Source organism: Melospiza melodia, chromosome 1 (genome assembly GCF_035770615.1).
Source record: "Melospiza melodia melodia isolate bMelMel2 chromosome 1, bMelMel2.pri, whole genome shotgun sequence".
NCBI classification, from domain to species: Eukaryota; Metazoa; Chordata; class Aves; order Passeriformes; family Passerellidae; genus Melospiza; species Melospiza melodia.
The window spans coordinates 89,738,076-89,754,549 of record NC_086194.1 but is presented as its reverse complement, the minus strand read 5'-3'; the positions used below and the strand labels follow the sequence as shown (position 1 = coordinate 89,754,549).

The 16,474-nt window shown below is 43.7% G+C and overlaps 1 protein-coding gene across 2 annotated transcripts in view; it reads right to left on the bottom strand.

Moving 5' to 3' along the window:
- SLC22A23 (solute carrier family 22 member 23) overlaps positions 1-16,474 on the bottom strand; it is a 108,905-nt gene that overhangs the window by 30,218 nt on the left and 62,213 nt on the right. For both annotated transcript variants that reach the window (XM_063161392.1, XM_063161385.1), the window contains exon 4: positions 4,756-4,924. In XM_063161392.1, the coding sequence (XP_063017462.1) occupies positions 4,756-4,924 (169 nt within the window). The remainder of the gene's footprint in view (positions 1-4,755; positions 4,925-16,474) is intronic.

Sequence of the window (16,474 nt, the reverse complement as noted above, 5' to 3'; positions counted from 1 at the left end):
TACTTCTTAGGATCATAAGCTTCCCTGACTAAAGATAATGTTTTGTTAGCTGCCTTAAAAACATATATATGCATACAGTTAAAAAACTCCACTTTCCATCCAATTGTTTCTTACAAGTGCTGATATTAACCAGATCAATGAGCTTAACTGGTCACTCTCCTTTTTTTTTTTTTTCAATAATACAAAAGACGTGAAAATTTTCAGATCTCACTCTGGTTTTTTTCATGTTGAGACTTTGTTTTTACTGTTCTTCCAAAAGACCATATTAAAAACAAATTTAACAACTACTTTTAACTTCAAATACATAATAAACCCTCAAATTTCCTTCACAAAACACTGATCTTTGCTGTGGATGCTGCCCAGTTCTTGTCCTTCTAAGCTGCCAATTGCACCATTATCGTACTATCTCTGAGGGCTGATACAATTTGGAAAACACCTTAGCAAAGCCTCCAACTGAGACACAGAAATTATTTTTGGAAGAAGAAATAAAAAGGAGAGAAATCAGGCAGACTGCAATCTAAATTATATCAGCCAATAAAAACATGTAACAACTATGATGACAGCCATTCAGCTTGGCAGCTTATTTACTACTCCTTGTGCTGCACAGATGATTTAGCACATCTTTCAGCAGAAAGTCTTATAAAGAAAAAGCATTTTTTTTTTAAAGTACTAAGAATTTTTTGAATGCAAAATCTCTGCATGCTTGGCCGTGGTGAGGGTACAGCCTCAGTCACCAGCCTGTAAGTTTTAGATTTTCAGCAGTCTGCTCACAGGTTCCAAACAACAAGTCCTGTGATGACCACCCACACAGAGGGAAAGGAAAGGAGCCACAAGGATGGGCTTCACAGGCTGGGCACAAACATGTCTCTTATCTTCTGGGTCCTGCAGGTTGCTCAGACTGGAAGTGCTGAAGCCTAGCATCTTTCAGGTGCTCCATCTCTCAGTGTGAGCAGCGAGAGATTCCTTAGGGACACTTAAAAGTCCATGGGCTGCCTTGAGTCCAGGCCATCAATTCAGTAACATTCAATAAGAACTCCCATGGTCACAAATTCTCCAACAGTGTGACACACTAAGTCTGGTTGCACCCAATGGACTCTCATGGCCAGAGTAGAAGTCCGGTCACATTCAATAAATCTCATGGCCAGATGCAAGTATCACTTACTGAGCAACAGGAATTGTTCTTGGGTTGCTGGTGATAAATACACTGTCTGTGGAAGCACACACCAATAATACTTACAGTATGAATGACACAGCCATTGACAAATGCATTAAATTGTGAGATGACTAAGTAGCACTAAAAGTATGATCACAAACACAAGCTTGCTTTTTGAATTTCCTGAAGAAGCACTCAGTATTTGTGAGTGTTCGAGTCTCACACAACAGGTGGTGAGAGAGGAGATAGGTATAGCCCATCGATGGCCCAAGGATACAAAGGTGCAGCCTCCTCTGACCTCCTTCCTCAATTAAGCTACAATTATAATGTTTTCTTTGAGGGAAGGGAAAGGTAAAGTTACAGGTGATGTCATTTCATGTTTAGGTTGGAATATTTGTGACTTCAGTCATTAGCATATGAGGGGGTAAAAAATAATACATATTTTTGAGCTAATGTCACAAAGTTCAGCTTTTGGTCACCTTTTGGGTAATTCCTTTGGCTTACAGTTCCCACCAGCTCCATTGTTTTAAACAGAGCATGACCACAAGCCCTTTGTGCCACTCCATCCTTTGTTTCCTGCCTCCCCTAGAGCAGTACATCACACTCCCTCAGTGCTCCTGCTCCAAGGTGTGCACAGCTTGTCCCTGGTGAACCACAGCCAATGCATGCGCTCCTTCCTGCTGACCTTTGGTTTTCAGTATTTTCCTCATATAGCTGGCTGATAGTCTGCTACCTCCTCCATCAGTAAGCAAAGGGCCATGCTTTCACAGGCAAGGAAAGAACTGGGGATGGGAGAAATCCTAAGAGGAAAGAATCCTTGATAAAGACCAGGAAGGTACCACATGTAGCTGGAAGGAGAACTGTGATTCTGCACAGATGGATGGAAAATGGATGCCCATGGAAAGGCTGCAAGGTATTGTCAATTAGGGGGCTGCCTCAGGTCAACAAACACAGTCATTGCAACTTTGTGTCTTGGTGCGAGTAAATCCTCTCTAAAAGCACCAGAAAAGAACCAGCCACCTCTTTCCATTTCTTCAGTTTTGGTTAGAGGGAAGCAGTTTATTTCAAATTATTGATGCCTTTACTGACATTCATCATCCTGTCTGGAGCTTCCTTTGAGAAGAAATAAGGTCTCTGTATAGTTAGAGTTCCACTTCCCTTATGGCTCTAATACATACACACATTTGAAAGGAGTCTAACTTCTATTAAATTATCTTTATACCCCTGTCACAACGCCCTGTGCCCATGTCTGACGTACATGGGTGCCTTTCTGCCCTTCCAGAATGACCTAAGAGCCCAGTAGGGGTATCTGCTCCATACTTATGTATCCAAGCCCATCTCCCCAACCCTCCTAGACAAAAATGCTGCCTTCCCCTTTTCTCCCATCTGGGCCCAGCTTCCCAATCCACTCAGCCATGCACCTCCTGGGGACTGCATAGCCTGCCATGTGCATGTGGCCAACAGAAGAGCAAAACCATGGGTGGGAAGAGGGCCAAGCCCCAGCCTGGAGGGGCAAACAGCACTCTCACAGCAGGAGATGGAATTAAAGAGAGTACAGAAAAGGAGGAGGCAGTGCAGGGGCTATTTGCAGCATCTGTTGACTCACTGCTTTGGGTACATGATGGGGAATTAGCAAGCAGTGTAGTTTTCCAGTTCTTCTTTTATTACCAATCAGTTAGCTTTCTTCCTTTATCTGTAACACCCGCTGTGGGTCCACGTTCCATTTGGAAGGAAAGAAAGAGGTAATGGAATGGTAACACTTCCCAGAGAATATGCAACAGATGGAAGCAAAGAGCCTAAGAGAAAAGTACATACTGTACTGACAATATAATTAAAGAGGCATCCCAACCAAGGTTCATTTCTGCAAATGCAAAAACCTTGGGCAACACAAATCCCCATCCTCTGGCTATTACCACTACTTCTCAAGTTGCTATGCTCCACAATATATAAGGGGGACTTATTTGCTTGGTTTGCCTGCCCTGTCCAGCTAAAAAGCCACAGAGTTCTTGCAGATTACAGCATAATTTTTGGCATTTCCTATCCCTTTCAATGTCACTCAGGAATGACCTCTCAACAGGAATGTGTGAGACCCTGCCAAAGCCACCCGAAAAATGTGTGGCCTCCAGAAGACTGCTGAGGGATGCCTGTTCTTCATGCCATCCCCCATGCTCATTAGGCATCTCCATACTACTGCACCATCCTTTTGGACGCAAATGTCTGTAAATACTCTGTTTGATATTGTGTTTTATCCAGTGGTGGACATGAAGTATTTCAGCTGGCAGGCATTACTACATGAAGCTTTGGAGCAGACCAGCACGCGTATAGCATACAGCAGGTGAGGGAGAGAAGAACAGCATCACAGATTAACAAAAACACTCTTCATTATTCATCAAAGAGGTAGATGAGGCTGTCAAGATGAGGCTATTTAAGTTCTATATGTTGGAATACAGGGGTAACCCCCTGCCCCTGCTGTCATTATTTTCAAGGGATTTTTAACTCTCCTGAGTGCACATTTTGCCCATGCTGAGGCATATCTGCCTTGGGAATAAGCAGTGAAATCCCCACTGAGGGTTACCACCATCAACACAGGAGGGGTCTGTAAGAAGTTAATACAAAAATATAACTGTTATATAGTGCAACATGTTTTTACATGTTGTAACTTGTCAGGCATTACAACTAGCAGCCTAGCTTGCCATGGTACCTAACAAGCTTGGTCCTGCACAGAGTGGTGCACTCTTCTCAGTGTACAATAATGAAATATTTTAGACTTGTTAGTGTTCTTATTGTTATGGTTTTGTACAACACTACTCTCATAAGCCTCTGTTGTCTTATGCTGCCACTGCGTGTCACTATTAAGACAGAGCAACAAAGAAAGATTTTTTTTTGAATGTTTATAAAGTCATGATGGAGATGGACCTGGCACTATTCCCAAGGTGAAAGCCATCCTACTTCTCTCAGACAGCTGTACCAACACCACAGTGCCACAGGCACAGAGGAGTGGGACTGGTTGGGAGTGGGGAATTCCTTGTAGGAACAATCCCAAGCCAATGCCTGGCACAGACCAGCCACCCGACTTCAGCATAGCATGTGCTAATTTGGGCAAAATCAAGTCTAGTTCAGGGCTGACTACCTCAGGCATACAAAACATCCCAGCGTGCTTGTTCCAGGGCTGACAGATGTTATTTGTAACTTTTCTTGGATCAAAGAAACCAACAGTGTCAGTCCAGAACCACAACATAGGTATTAAGGGAAAATATAGCCATGCAGTCACAATCTGACAACAGCCAGGCTGGGATGCATCTTCTCAAGAACTATTTTAGTCCTTAAAGGGGACGTGAAAGCCAGAATAATAACAAAGTACAGCTTCACCTCAGTGAAAGGGGACTGTCTCCCAAGCGCCCAGCGTGTTGCAGGGTGTAGCACATCTGCATGTTACAGCAGATTATAAAGTTATTATTTTTTTGAAAGTCAAGCTTTGCACAAGGTGGATGGAAGAACAAGGGGAAAGGAACTTGTATTGTGAAGCACACACTCTTCCTGAGAGTGGAGCATCTCCCAAGTCCAACATCAGGGGCTCGTTGGCAGGAGGAAGAAATACTTACACCCAGTAAAACAGCATCAGCAGGAAGGGACAGATGATGACTGCCTGGAGGACCTGCCAGTCCCTGCAGAGGGCAGCCAGCCCTGGCATGAGGAACTGCCCTGCCATCTCGATGAAGCTCGCCACCATGGTGATCATGAACCGGTGCCCGGGAGGACAGAGCTCTATCCCTGAAACACAGAGCACACAGACAGTCAGCCCCACCAGCAAAGACACCCCCAGAGCATCTCCAGGAAACTTTAAGGGAGGTGATGTCCTGCAGGAGCTTTGGTCAAAGCTCTGCAGAACCAAATAAGTTTTGCTTCCTCCCATATTTAGGCTGTCTGTGGTGAAACTTCCATTTACCTGCTGCATCCTCACTGCCAGATTTCCTTCAGTCTCTGCCTAGAGAAGCATTTTACTTAACAACAAGGTGTTTATTTTTAAAAGAGAATGTATGGTCAAACACAAGCCAAAGATCTTGGGTCATGGCTTTTCACACATCTCAGAGACACCACCTGCCTTTCCAAACAGTTTGCTGGGAGCTGGAAGAGCACAGCTCTCAGCAGGATTCAGGCACCCAGCTCAAATGGGATGCCACCTGCCCACACTTAATATGCTCTGACTCAGCCAATTCCAAGATGGATTTTGCTGAGTGTGTTGTTTCTGGGTTTGCTTTTCCCAATAGCTTATCTTGATCAACTTTCAAACAGGCCAACCTCCCATCTGTCTTATCCTGCCCTCCATCCTTCCTTTTGCTGTGGGACAATTTACCACCATCACTGGTCTCTCTGGTTGCCTCAGCTGTCTTGTGACAAGTGAGTAGATAAAACTCAGTTCACTAGATCAAATGTTTCCTTAAACCCTGAACCCTGGCTAGCTTTATTCAGTCAGAAGATGAATCTGTCAGAATCACAGCCTAACAACAAAATTTTAAAAAAGTCACAGAAGAAATAGCAAACACAAAAATGGGACTGGCTTGTGGAAATCTTTTCACCAGTAAGATTGTAATGGAAGCCTCTATATCATATTTCCCATTTGCCCACATTCACTTGCACAGACTAATACTTTAGCTCAATAAACCTGCCACAAATGTTGTGTAGCACTTATTGAAATGCTGATACAGAAAGAGGCCTGTAAACATTCGTGATGTGTTGCTGTCAGCATTGTTGCTTTTCTATGGGATGTTTTCTGTGGTGGCTTTAAATTAGAATTTAATGGTTATTAAAATTTTAACTGAAAAGCCCTAAGAAAATAGGAAGAGATGACAGCTGCTCCTTCATTCACTCTCTGACCTGCAATTTGCATTTATCACTGTAACACAGATTTAAACTAACTGACCAGGAACTAGCTTGTATATCAAATGTAGGATTAAACACCACACATTTTGTTCCCTTTCTTTTCAGCCAATATAAAAACTACCAATGGATTTTTGCCAATAAAAAAAGAAACTGTATCTGTTGTCAGGCAGCCCAAATTTTCATTAGCCTAACCACAAACACAGCAGCTTTGGAAACAAAAAGGGGAGAAAAAGCTCTCAAAGACTGTCACATGCTATAAAAAGCTTTTATATTTTAATTTGGTAAAAAAGATTAAAACACAGAGCTCCTTAAGACATTAATATGGTTTCATTCTTACTAATGAAGTATCCCAAGCCTAGGAAATTTTTGTTGTTCTATGCAAAGAGGTCATTTCCGTTTTATTTCTCTAATCTCCAGATATAAAGTGCTTCTGTTTGTTTTTCTAAACCTTAAAGTAACAGTTACTCACACTTCAATATTCCTTCATTAAGTACAAGGTCGAGTTTTGTTGCCATAGAAACAGGAAGTCTGCATTAGATATGTAAGGCTTTAGCATTTCAATTGCATTGCTCAGGTTAGTATCAGGTAAAAATAAAAATAACCGAGATATCAACTTCTATATAAAGTCAGGAAGCAGTGACCAAATAATAAAAGTATATTTTATTAAGTCACTGGTGCACAGTAAAAAACTCTGCATGCAGCAGTTACTCATTGTATAGAAAGGAAATAGCTTCAGAGATTGTTTAGCATCTATTTTCTTCTCTGGATTATCACATGCATATGATCAGTTTCTGCCCTTTCCTCTAAAAAAGCTGGAGATGACAAGAAAATAATCTCTGCTCTAGCTGGGTGAGTGTGACTTTTAGGCAACACCAGCAGCATATGAAATACCACATCTCTGTTGAAATGCTTTACATATGAGGACAGTCTACTGACTTTCCAACATATCTAGCTTCAATTTCATATGATAAAAGATTCAGCACTGCAGTTTTCAGCAGGCATCTCTCAGTGAACCCTTTCCCACCCCTGCAGCAGAGCCACCCTCGGCAGCAGCCTTGCCCTGGCAGCAGGGAAGGCAGCCAGCTGATGCTCACACTGGGGCTCCATGCACCCAGGCACCAGGAGGCCTCTGTGGCTGCAACCATTTCCACCCAGCTCACATGACAAAAATACCAGCTCAGATCAAATTACTCCAAGACTGAGATCAGCTTTACCCACCCATGGCAAATCGAGCAAGCAAGCTCCAGCTCCCCAAATCAATGAGAAAGTTTCCATCTCAGTTACTTGGTGGAGCATGGAGCAAACCCTCATCATACACACTAATCATGGAAATCATCATCAATCCAAAAAATCCCAGATACATACATTTGCTCCATTTGGAAAATTTTGTGTGAGCAAGGAGATATGCATAGGAAGGATTTTGCTTCCTTTCCTAGCATTCCTACTCAGTCAGAGCAGCACATCCAACTCAGAGACCTAATTTCCCTAAGGCCCAGGCAAGTGATTGTATGGGCAAGTTGAAACCTGCATGCCAAGCTGTCTTGCAGTACATGGGCAGTGAGATCAGGCATGCTCAGGACATGTGGGACACACTCTCTCACAATGTCTATCATGCTCAGGACACATGGGACTCACTCTCTCACAGGCAATAAGCACTCAGCAACAGTGGACAAACAACCCAGACCCAGACACCCCCTAAGGCAAAACTGCTCCCAGCCTGAGGGCAGCTGTCTTACCTCAGGGGTGATCCAGACCTGGGCCCCACGGGCATCCCAGGCACAGGGCACTGAACACATGAGACATGCACAGCATACTGCACCTCTGGCTGGGAAATGTGGATTTCCTGGGGCCAGATGTGTTATGTCCACGAGCACTCAGGTTTGCTGGGGTGTGAGTAGAGGGAGCTACTGAAGCAGCTCTGCAGCACCCTGGGGCTCAGCCCCACTGCCCTGTGCAGGATGTCACTGCTCTGGGCAGTGAAAACCACAGGTTGGACAACAGCTTAACCAGGCAAATGGAACAGGCACTGCTGACAATAGGTACAAGGACTTTACATCAGAAAGGGCAAAATGTCTTTGCTAACAGCTTCTCTCCCTGGCACTGGGATGGACAAACTAGGCTGGTATCCTTTACAACAGTTTTTCAGGCAACCTCTTCTGAAAAGAAGATGGCAAAGTCAGACAAAATCACCCTAAGTATGCCACAGCCTGATATCTGAAATGCTGTCCTCTCCCCTTTCCAACTGTTTTTTTTCCTCCCATTCTCTCCATCTGCAGCTGTGGAAGGAACAGTCTGGGAACACACAGACAGGACACCGGGAAGAACTGCAGTATTACTGGGTTCACATCAGCTCATGTAGCCACAGAGCATGGCCCTGCATGGCCCATCTCCTCCAAATCCCACCAGGCAAGCTGTCACTGCCATGGAGGGACTAAGATCCACATCCTGTCCCTTCTCACTCCATCTTGCACTTGCACACTGCTAACAATCTGTTTCAGATTTCAGAAACCCTCTCGTTTTTCTTAGAAGGCTGACATTTATTCTCAGAATATTTGCTCAAGGATGAAAGGCAAATACTTCTATTTAAAAAAAAATAAAGAAGTTAAGTCATTTGCAAATAGCATATCAAGAGGAAAAAGAGGCTACACTGCACTGCTTGAACAACTCTCTAGCATTCACCTTCCCATCTCCAGACCCAAAACACAAAGCAATCCTTGTTCTGCAGCCCAAGTTTTAGCTCCATCTGAAACCACAAGGTAGCAGCTTTTTGTGCCTTTCCAGTGTTCTCTCCCTGCCCAGTTTCCATCTGTAAGCCACCAAGACTGTAATTATATAGGAGTATCCCTTGGAGAAAATGGCCAAGATGAAGCACCTGCTGGCCAACAGCATTCACACTGAAAAAAATCCCCAAGGAGACAGTGACAGTCTGATTCTAGATTCACACTCACAGTTGCACATTATATTAAAAAAAGAACCAGACAAAACCCCCCAGTTTCTGTCAATTTCCCCCATATTACTGCACACCGAATACTCTCAATTCCTTCCATCTTAGCACTGCTCTGAGACATTCCTCCTCTTCAAAAGGGAGGAAAAAGATAAGACTCAGGTGAAAAACACTCATAATTTGAGAAGGATTCCCTGGCAACATAGCTTTAGGTGTAAAATGTGGGACACCGGAAATTCCCAGAGGAAGTAACAGCCTACAGCACCAAGGCTGTGTTTGCCTCAGCCCTGCTCAGCCAAAAGTCAAGCGCAGGATGTGACCTTGAGAAAGAATTTTGCATTTGGACTCTGCTTTTCATCAGAGCACAAAAGGAAAGGAAAAAGCCTCGAAGAGTATGCAGTTTCCCAAGCTGTTCAGCACCTCCAGCACGTCCCACCACCTCTGTGCTCCCTGAGGTCACCCTTTTGGCACGGTGAGCTCCGCCACCTCCGTCACAGTGATCTTGAAGACTGCTGGGAGGTGACCCTGTCCCTGCTGCTGCTGTGTTTCCTAATTCCCACCAAGCTCTCTCAAACCTCTGGGACCTTGTCTTCCTCCAACACTCTCTGTGGGATTTGCCCTCTGCTGTAAACAAATCGTCTCACTGGATTCTCCTGGAATAACATGGCCCCCATGTTATTGGCTAGCTGACCAGATAAAATTGCAGCAAAAAACTATCAATAACTCCCAGACTAGATTACAGCTGGCTGCTAGGGGGACAGGAAAATAAAATCCAACATATCTGCTTATATACACAAATTTCCCCTTGGTTACCAGACACAAACTTCTAAGAGCTGCAAGCCCTACCCATGGGCTATGTACACTTCCATCTCTCAGTTAGCACACTTCTGATTCAGTCCTGGCTGAAATGGCCCAGGCTAAGACAACACTCACTCCTGCATGAATTCAGACAAGGAGCACATCATCTTGATTACCTTTGCTGTCACCACAAGTAAAGAAGCATCATGTGTAAACACAGTTTATTAGGGAACCGCAAATGAAGTAACTTGTGGAAGTAAAGGTTATCACACACACTGCCGTGCACAGACAGCCACCAATTGATGTAAGCACAGGACAGAGACAGAGTGAAAGGGAAGGAAAAATCTAATTTCCTCTCTGGAGAAATCCAATCCACTGCCACGAAAAGGGAACAGTAATAGACTCAAACTCCAATGGCTGAGTAATAGTATTATTTTCCCCTAACAGCACATCAGGACAGAAGTTATTCTAAAATACACCTGTGAGCTGACACAGGTGCTCCTTCAAAGGTACTTTTCCACACATCATCAATTTGGTGAGAGTTCTTTTGAACAGATGCTAGCCCACCATTTAATTAACACATTTAATATGTGTCAAATCAGTCCCTGAGCACTGACATAAGCTGAGCTGACGGAGCCGTCAGGCTGGCACCAGGGCAGGCAGCCAGCACGACACCTCACCAGATGTGCAGCAGCACACTTAATTCCTGACCTCAATAGATTGCCTGGATCTACTGCAAGGAGCTGTCTTGATAAGGAAATATCTAATCAGAACAGAATTCTTTTTTATCAAAACTAATTCAGGTGACCAACTGGTATACAAAGACCAGGATAGTGCCAAAATTAATGCCAGGCAAAATACCCTTTAGATGCACTGTGGAGCCTCACAGAGAGGCATAGCATGAAAAAAAAATAAAGATAGCTATACCTCTCATGCAAAATCCAATTAAAAAACAAGGTGCAACCTTCCCTCTCTTTACTTTCCACATGCCTGACTTGCTCCTGTAAGGCACAACTGAGTAACACACCATCCCTATTCCAGGCCTGATACTGCTCAGCTGTGTCACAGTATCTTAGGAGGAGCTCTCTGAGCTGCAGACAGTCTGTAGCTACCCACAAGTGGAGGGTTTGGACCACCAGCACAGAGCCAGGTTGGATTCAATGCAGGGTGTTTACTCATTAACTCGGTTGCAGGAGCTGTGGACTTCCCAGGCACAATGTATATGCAGCCGGGCAGGGCAGGACAAGGCTGATCCCAGCTCCTGCAGGGACAGGAGACCCTGAGCAGAAGCTGCCTGACCAGTGTGTGGATGCAGAGATGTCTGCAAGCATGCCCTGGATGCAAGCTGCTGCCCAGGGAGCATCAGTGGCAGGGAAAGAAGCACGTGTCATTCCCCTGTTCATCCCATGGCATCTGCATTTGCCAAGTTTTACATTACACAAGACAAACAACATCTTACAAAACAGATGGCTGACTGCATAAGAAACCTTTAATACACCATGCTGCCTGCCATATACAAAGTAATAAACCCAAAGAAATGTTAAATCACATTTGAGGTGCTGCAGTTGCCATCTCTCCTACTTCCAGAGGAAAGCAGCAGCAGCAGCATCTCCGCAGCTCCCAGCCAACACTGACTTTTGGTGACAGCTCCTGGATGTGAGTAACAGCATTCTGAAACAACACAGAGAGAATGCCCCTGGAAACCTAAACAGCAGGGACAAGGAGCATGAGAAATGGGTAGATAGAGAACACACTAATTTCAGTATAAAGATGGCTTAAATTAAATGCAATTAAAAAGTGATTAAAAAGTTTTACCATGACATATGTTTTTATGCATGTTAATTGCCATCTATAAAAAAAATTCTCTCCCGCCTCCAGTCTAAAATTTCCTATCCCCCTTAAGATACTCTCCAAACCCATATAAATGTTTGATTATTTCTGCAAAAAACTGAGATTGCACAGAAATATATGGGACTCTTTCTTGTTCCAAAAATGTGGCTTTCTCTAAAGGAAATGCACAATTGGTCACAGCAATGTTTTGCAAACCTAACACCTCTGCTGTTCACAACAGCTGGTGCCTTTTCTCTTAGCAGGATCTAAATCATTATTGACATCTTTTTGACAGGAATGTGTATGAGAGGAGCTGAAACAAAAACTGATGTGAGATGTATCAGAGGAGCTCATTTACTTTGATGCTTTAGTTGAAAGGGATCTGCATCTGTATTTGTTAGCGAATTTTTAACAACATTGTAGCTACTTAAAATAAGAAGAGAGAAGAAATTCAATAGCTGGAAATCTGCACTTCTCTTAATTTATCAACTGACTAACAACATTTCAACAGCAGCTGTTTCAAAAGCTCAGTTTGCAATCTCTAGATGGATAATGGTCCTCAAAGAAGCAGGAACAAAGAAATAACAACATAACACCTTGTTTCAGGTCTATTAAACGCTTCCCAGCTCACTGAGACAGCAGGGCAGCCCCTGTCTCTGCAAGCACTGATCCCTCATGGTGTGCTCCTCCAAGGAGGATTTTTTCACCATTACCAGCATGCTGTTGGATGAATGAATAGATGCACTGAGCCCTGGATTTGAGCACATTGTCAGCAGAACCGCACATTGCTAACAAGAGTTTGACAACAGGAGACTTGAGTTGGTTGCAGCCTGGCTTATCAAACAGAAGAGACAAGCATGGAAGAAAACTAAATGGAGGACCAAGAAAAGTACTTGGTGCTTTTTTAGGTCATAATAAAGCTTTGACTGCCCTGCACCCACTCCCTCAGATCAAAGGGAGACAGCTTGTCTGAAGCTCCTCACATCCAGAGGCTCAATCCCTGAAAAGCACCTTGCTCCTTTCTCTTGTGTCAACTTCATAACAAGCCCTGAATGGGATTACATACAGAGTCTGAGCAAACACTGGGTGCTGTTTATTAAACTCTCATAAATACAATTGTAACCCCATTCACGTGTGCAGATACATAAACATACACACACTGATATAAATGTAAAGGCAAAAGCCCCCAGCTCCTTTTCCTCCCCTGGTCCCCCTGCAATGCCAGAAGCAATCAGTGGAAATTAGGGTGATGTCCTGAATAACCCATCCCATCTCAGGGGACCTCAATTGCTCAGGTGGCACCACCATGTCAGAGAGAGCCCAGAACACACAGAGCTGGCTGAGAGCACAAGGGCCAGCAGAAGTGCAGGCAATTTAATCAAAGGCAATTAGTGAGCCTCTTTGTGAAGGGCTGTCACACATTTGGCCCCCAGGGCAGCCTTGTTTTTAAAGATTTATGCCAGGCACTCTGGATGGATATTTAATGAACACTGTGAAAGGGGAAGTGCAGGGATGCAGAGCCAATGAGCTGCTGTGTTTTGGGTGCTCTAAGCAGCACATGCATTCACTGCAGAAGGAGGTGCCACTCAGACTAAGGGGTGACTTTTGCATTAATAATTCTGTCTCCAGGGCTCAGCATTAACCCTGACACAGGTCTGGGGAAGGCAAAGGCAGGCAGACAGAATTGGGACACCCACCCAACAAGAGAGAGCCATGCCAAACACTGCACACAGCCACTGTGCCTGAATAAGAGCAGGCAGGACAGCCCCTGGTCAGACCTCTAATTTTAATCCCATGAGGATGAGGACACAAAAAGAAAAATGAGGCTGTGGTAATGCAGAGATGGTGAGGAAACTTCTCCTGATATAAAAGCAAATGGTGCACAGTTAGAAGTAGTACAGATATTGTTTTTCCTCTTCCATTTCCCAGCGAGCTTTTATCTTCCAAGTAACATTACCATAAGGAAAGAAAAAATATATTCTAGGAAAAGAAGAGGAAAGACCAGCGAAGATTTCCTTTTGGTCAATTGATTTTAAAGTGAAAAAGATATGACATCCAACCTTGGAAGAAAACCTGCTTCCTGAAGCAATGACAATTCTATTTTTCATTCAAAATCAAGTCCTCAGTATCTGGTTACAGGCTTTTATTCCTTATGTTAAATGCATGATGTCTGTACTGTAGAGAACACTCTCCGCCACTCTGTGCACACAGAGGGCTCTGTACCGTGGGGTCTGCTCGTGGCTGGTTTGTGGGCAGTTCTGCAGCACAGTGTGATCCAATGGGCTCAGTGATGGTGCACAAAACCTGTCAGGGAAAGAGCATTCCCTTTCCAGCCCTCTCCAAGCACATCTTTTCAAGCCAAGGGTAACTCAGCACGTTAGTACCTGCAGGTGCACGCACATAGAGGTGAGCACAGTGGAACATCCCTCACTGTGCTGCTGTCACATACAAATTAAATGACCTTAGCACTGCCAAAGCTTAAATATTCCTTAAATTTCTTCCTTGCTATCATTAAAAATACCAGACAATAGCTTTTGTGAAAGCTGTTTTCCTGTTAAGTACCAGAATTCTTTGATTTGGTAAAACCTGATTAGACAGTGAAGAACAATAAAAAGGGAATTGGCATTACAGCACCTCCAGCATCTCATGTAAATTGCAAACCAGACCACCCAGAAACATCCACTGGGATTCAAAGTTTATCCAGACTCAACCCAGAAAAATGTGTGAGTTTATTGGAGAGTTGCTCACAGCCAAGATGAATATGCAACTTCATTAGTTTTAAATAGTAATATCTTGTTAAACCTGGGGTAAGAAATAAATGTTTTTGCTGAATGGATAGAAAGCCTCCTCTTGCTTTGCAATAACTTTGGAAAAGAGAAAGACAATGTTTCTTCACATCTTCCTTCCATGGAAGCTGGCAAGTAGGCTGGGAATAGATGGATCTTCCCAAGTAGAAGCCATCCTCCCATGGGTATGTTCACTTTTCTGCGGTGAAAGACTTCTTTCAAGAAAACTCCTGCCACTTACAGAAGAGTTCAAATATGGCAACACTTGCTGAGTTGTTCCAAATAAAACTAGAATGAATTGCTGAGCTAATTAATAGCCCAACATTAAAAGGAAACTCAGCTCCTTGGAAAGAATCCAGCTGCAATTCATGAAAGCGGATTTCACTTGTTTTGATTGCAACAGCAGTAGACTTTGTACACATCACAGCTATGGCTAAAATTGTGAAGATATTTGCCCATATCCACACCTGGAGAAATGAATTACTCTCAAACTTCTCTAAGCATCACCAAACTATTTCTCTACGTGATTTTCTGTTTCAAATGGTGCTTTGCTGTACCTGTGGAGGTACAAAGCCAAAGATAAGAGCTGTGCATAGAGGTAATGCTGTCCAGGAGATCACCCAGCAGAGCCTGGTGTAGACTTCACCTTGCCTAGGGACAGTCAAGCTGTACTCTTAAGGTCATAGGATCTTAGAAAGGTTCTCCCTGCAGTTAGTTCTGCTACTGACTTTGAAAACAAATACATACTGCAAGCACTTTGTCCATTATTCGTATTTTTATTTGTGCATCAATACTTTGATTGCTTGTAGTACATAAATGGCAGCATGAATCTTATGTGCTGTTTCCTATGCAAGGGTTGCGTTGTTTGTGGTGTTAGATCATCCCTGCTAAGGGAAGAGTTTCAGGTACTTCAAATAAACCTCCCATATTTACCACCCTTTTGTAGTAAGAGAAAAAAAGTATAGAAGGTGGGAGAGTGAGAGAGAATGACAAAAAGAAGATTATGGTCATGGGAGGGGAGAGACATAACTAACAGAAGGAGTGCCCCTGGCTCATCATACCAGATTTCCTTCCCACACTCAGCTTTGAATATATCATTCCACTGCTTGACACAACAGAAATAATTCAGTTACTGTTTCCAAATTTTCCTTTGTATCTTCTTGCAGAGCCAGCAAGGGAATAAAAAAGGGCTGAGCTGGAAAAGTACAGGAGGTGAGATACAATTCTCAACTCAAACACTGGTTTGCTTCCTAACTGTATTCAATCACATAAAGGAACGTGGGAAACTACATGAGAATTCCTATCCATGAGAAAAATGGGAGGAAAAAAGCCTTTGTGGCTGATCCTGCCTTTCCTGGTGTGATGGTGGATCCTCAGCAGCCCCATGCAGGGCTCAGACACCAGCACCTCCCAGGGCAGGTCCCTGTACCTGCAGGCACACAGCAAACCCGAGCACACTGTGGGCATGGGTTCCTCCTGCCATAAACAACACAGGAATGTCTTAGGGCTTGAATGTTTCCCAGATCAGGGAACCACACATCCAGCAGGACAGGAAACACTCTCCACAGCTCCAGCGCAGCACCAGGCACATGGCTCAAGGGCAAAGCATCCCCAGGAAAGGAGGGCAGAGCCCTTTGCCAGACCATTCACACCACAAACCTACAAACTACTTTCTCAAACACTTGTGGGAACAAGAAGGAACTGATTCCTGGCTACAAACCTATCAGAAAAGTTGCACAGTCCAATTAGGAAAACCACCTTGTGGCTTATGTCCAGATTTTACCAAGTTAGCAGCTAAAAAACTTTATCCAAAATGTATTCTGGGTTACATGGGAAGTAAGCATAACTAAATCTTAAAGATCTGTTTTTGCTGAAACAAAGTCTGTGAACACGTAATTTGAAAAAATAAAATTAATGTTCTCTTATATTTGTTTATGTTTATGGAAGCAGAGAAGACAAAAACTGCTCTCCCATCTTGCTGAGCCCTGTTTCTAATCATAATTAGAATTTCTCCAGACCCCTAGAGAAAGCTGCTGCAGGAGGCTGTCCAGCACTGGACAGTAAGCAGGTCTCTTCACACAT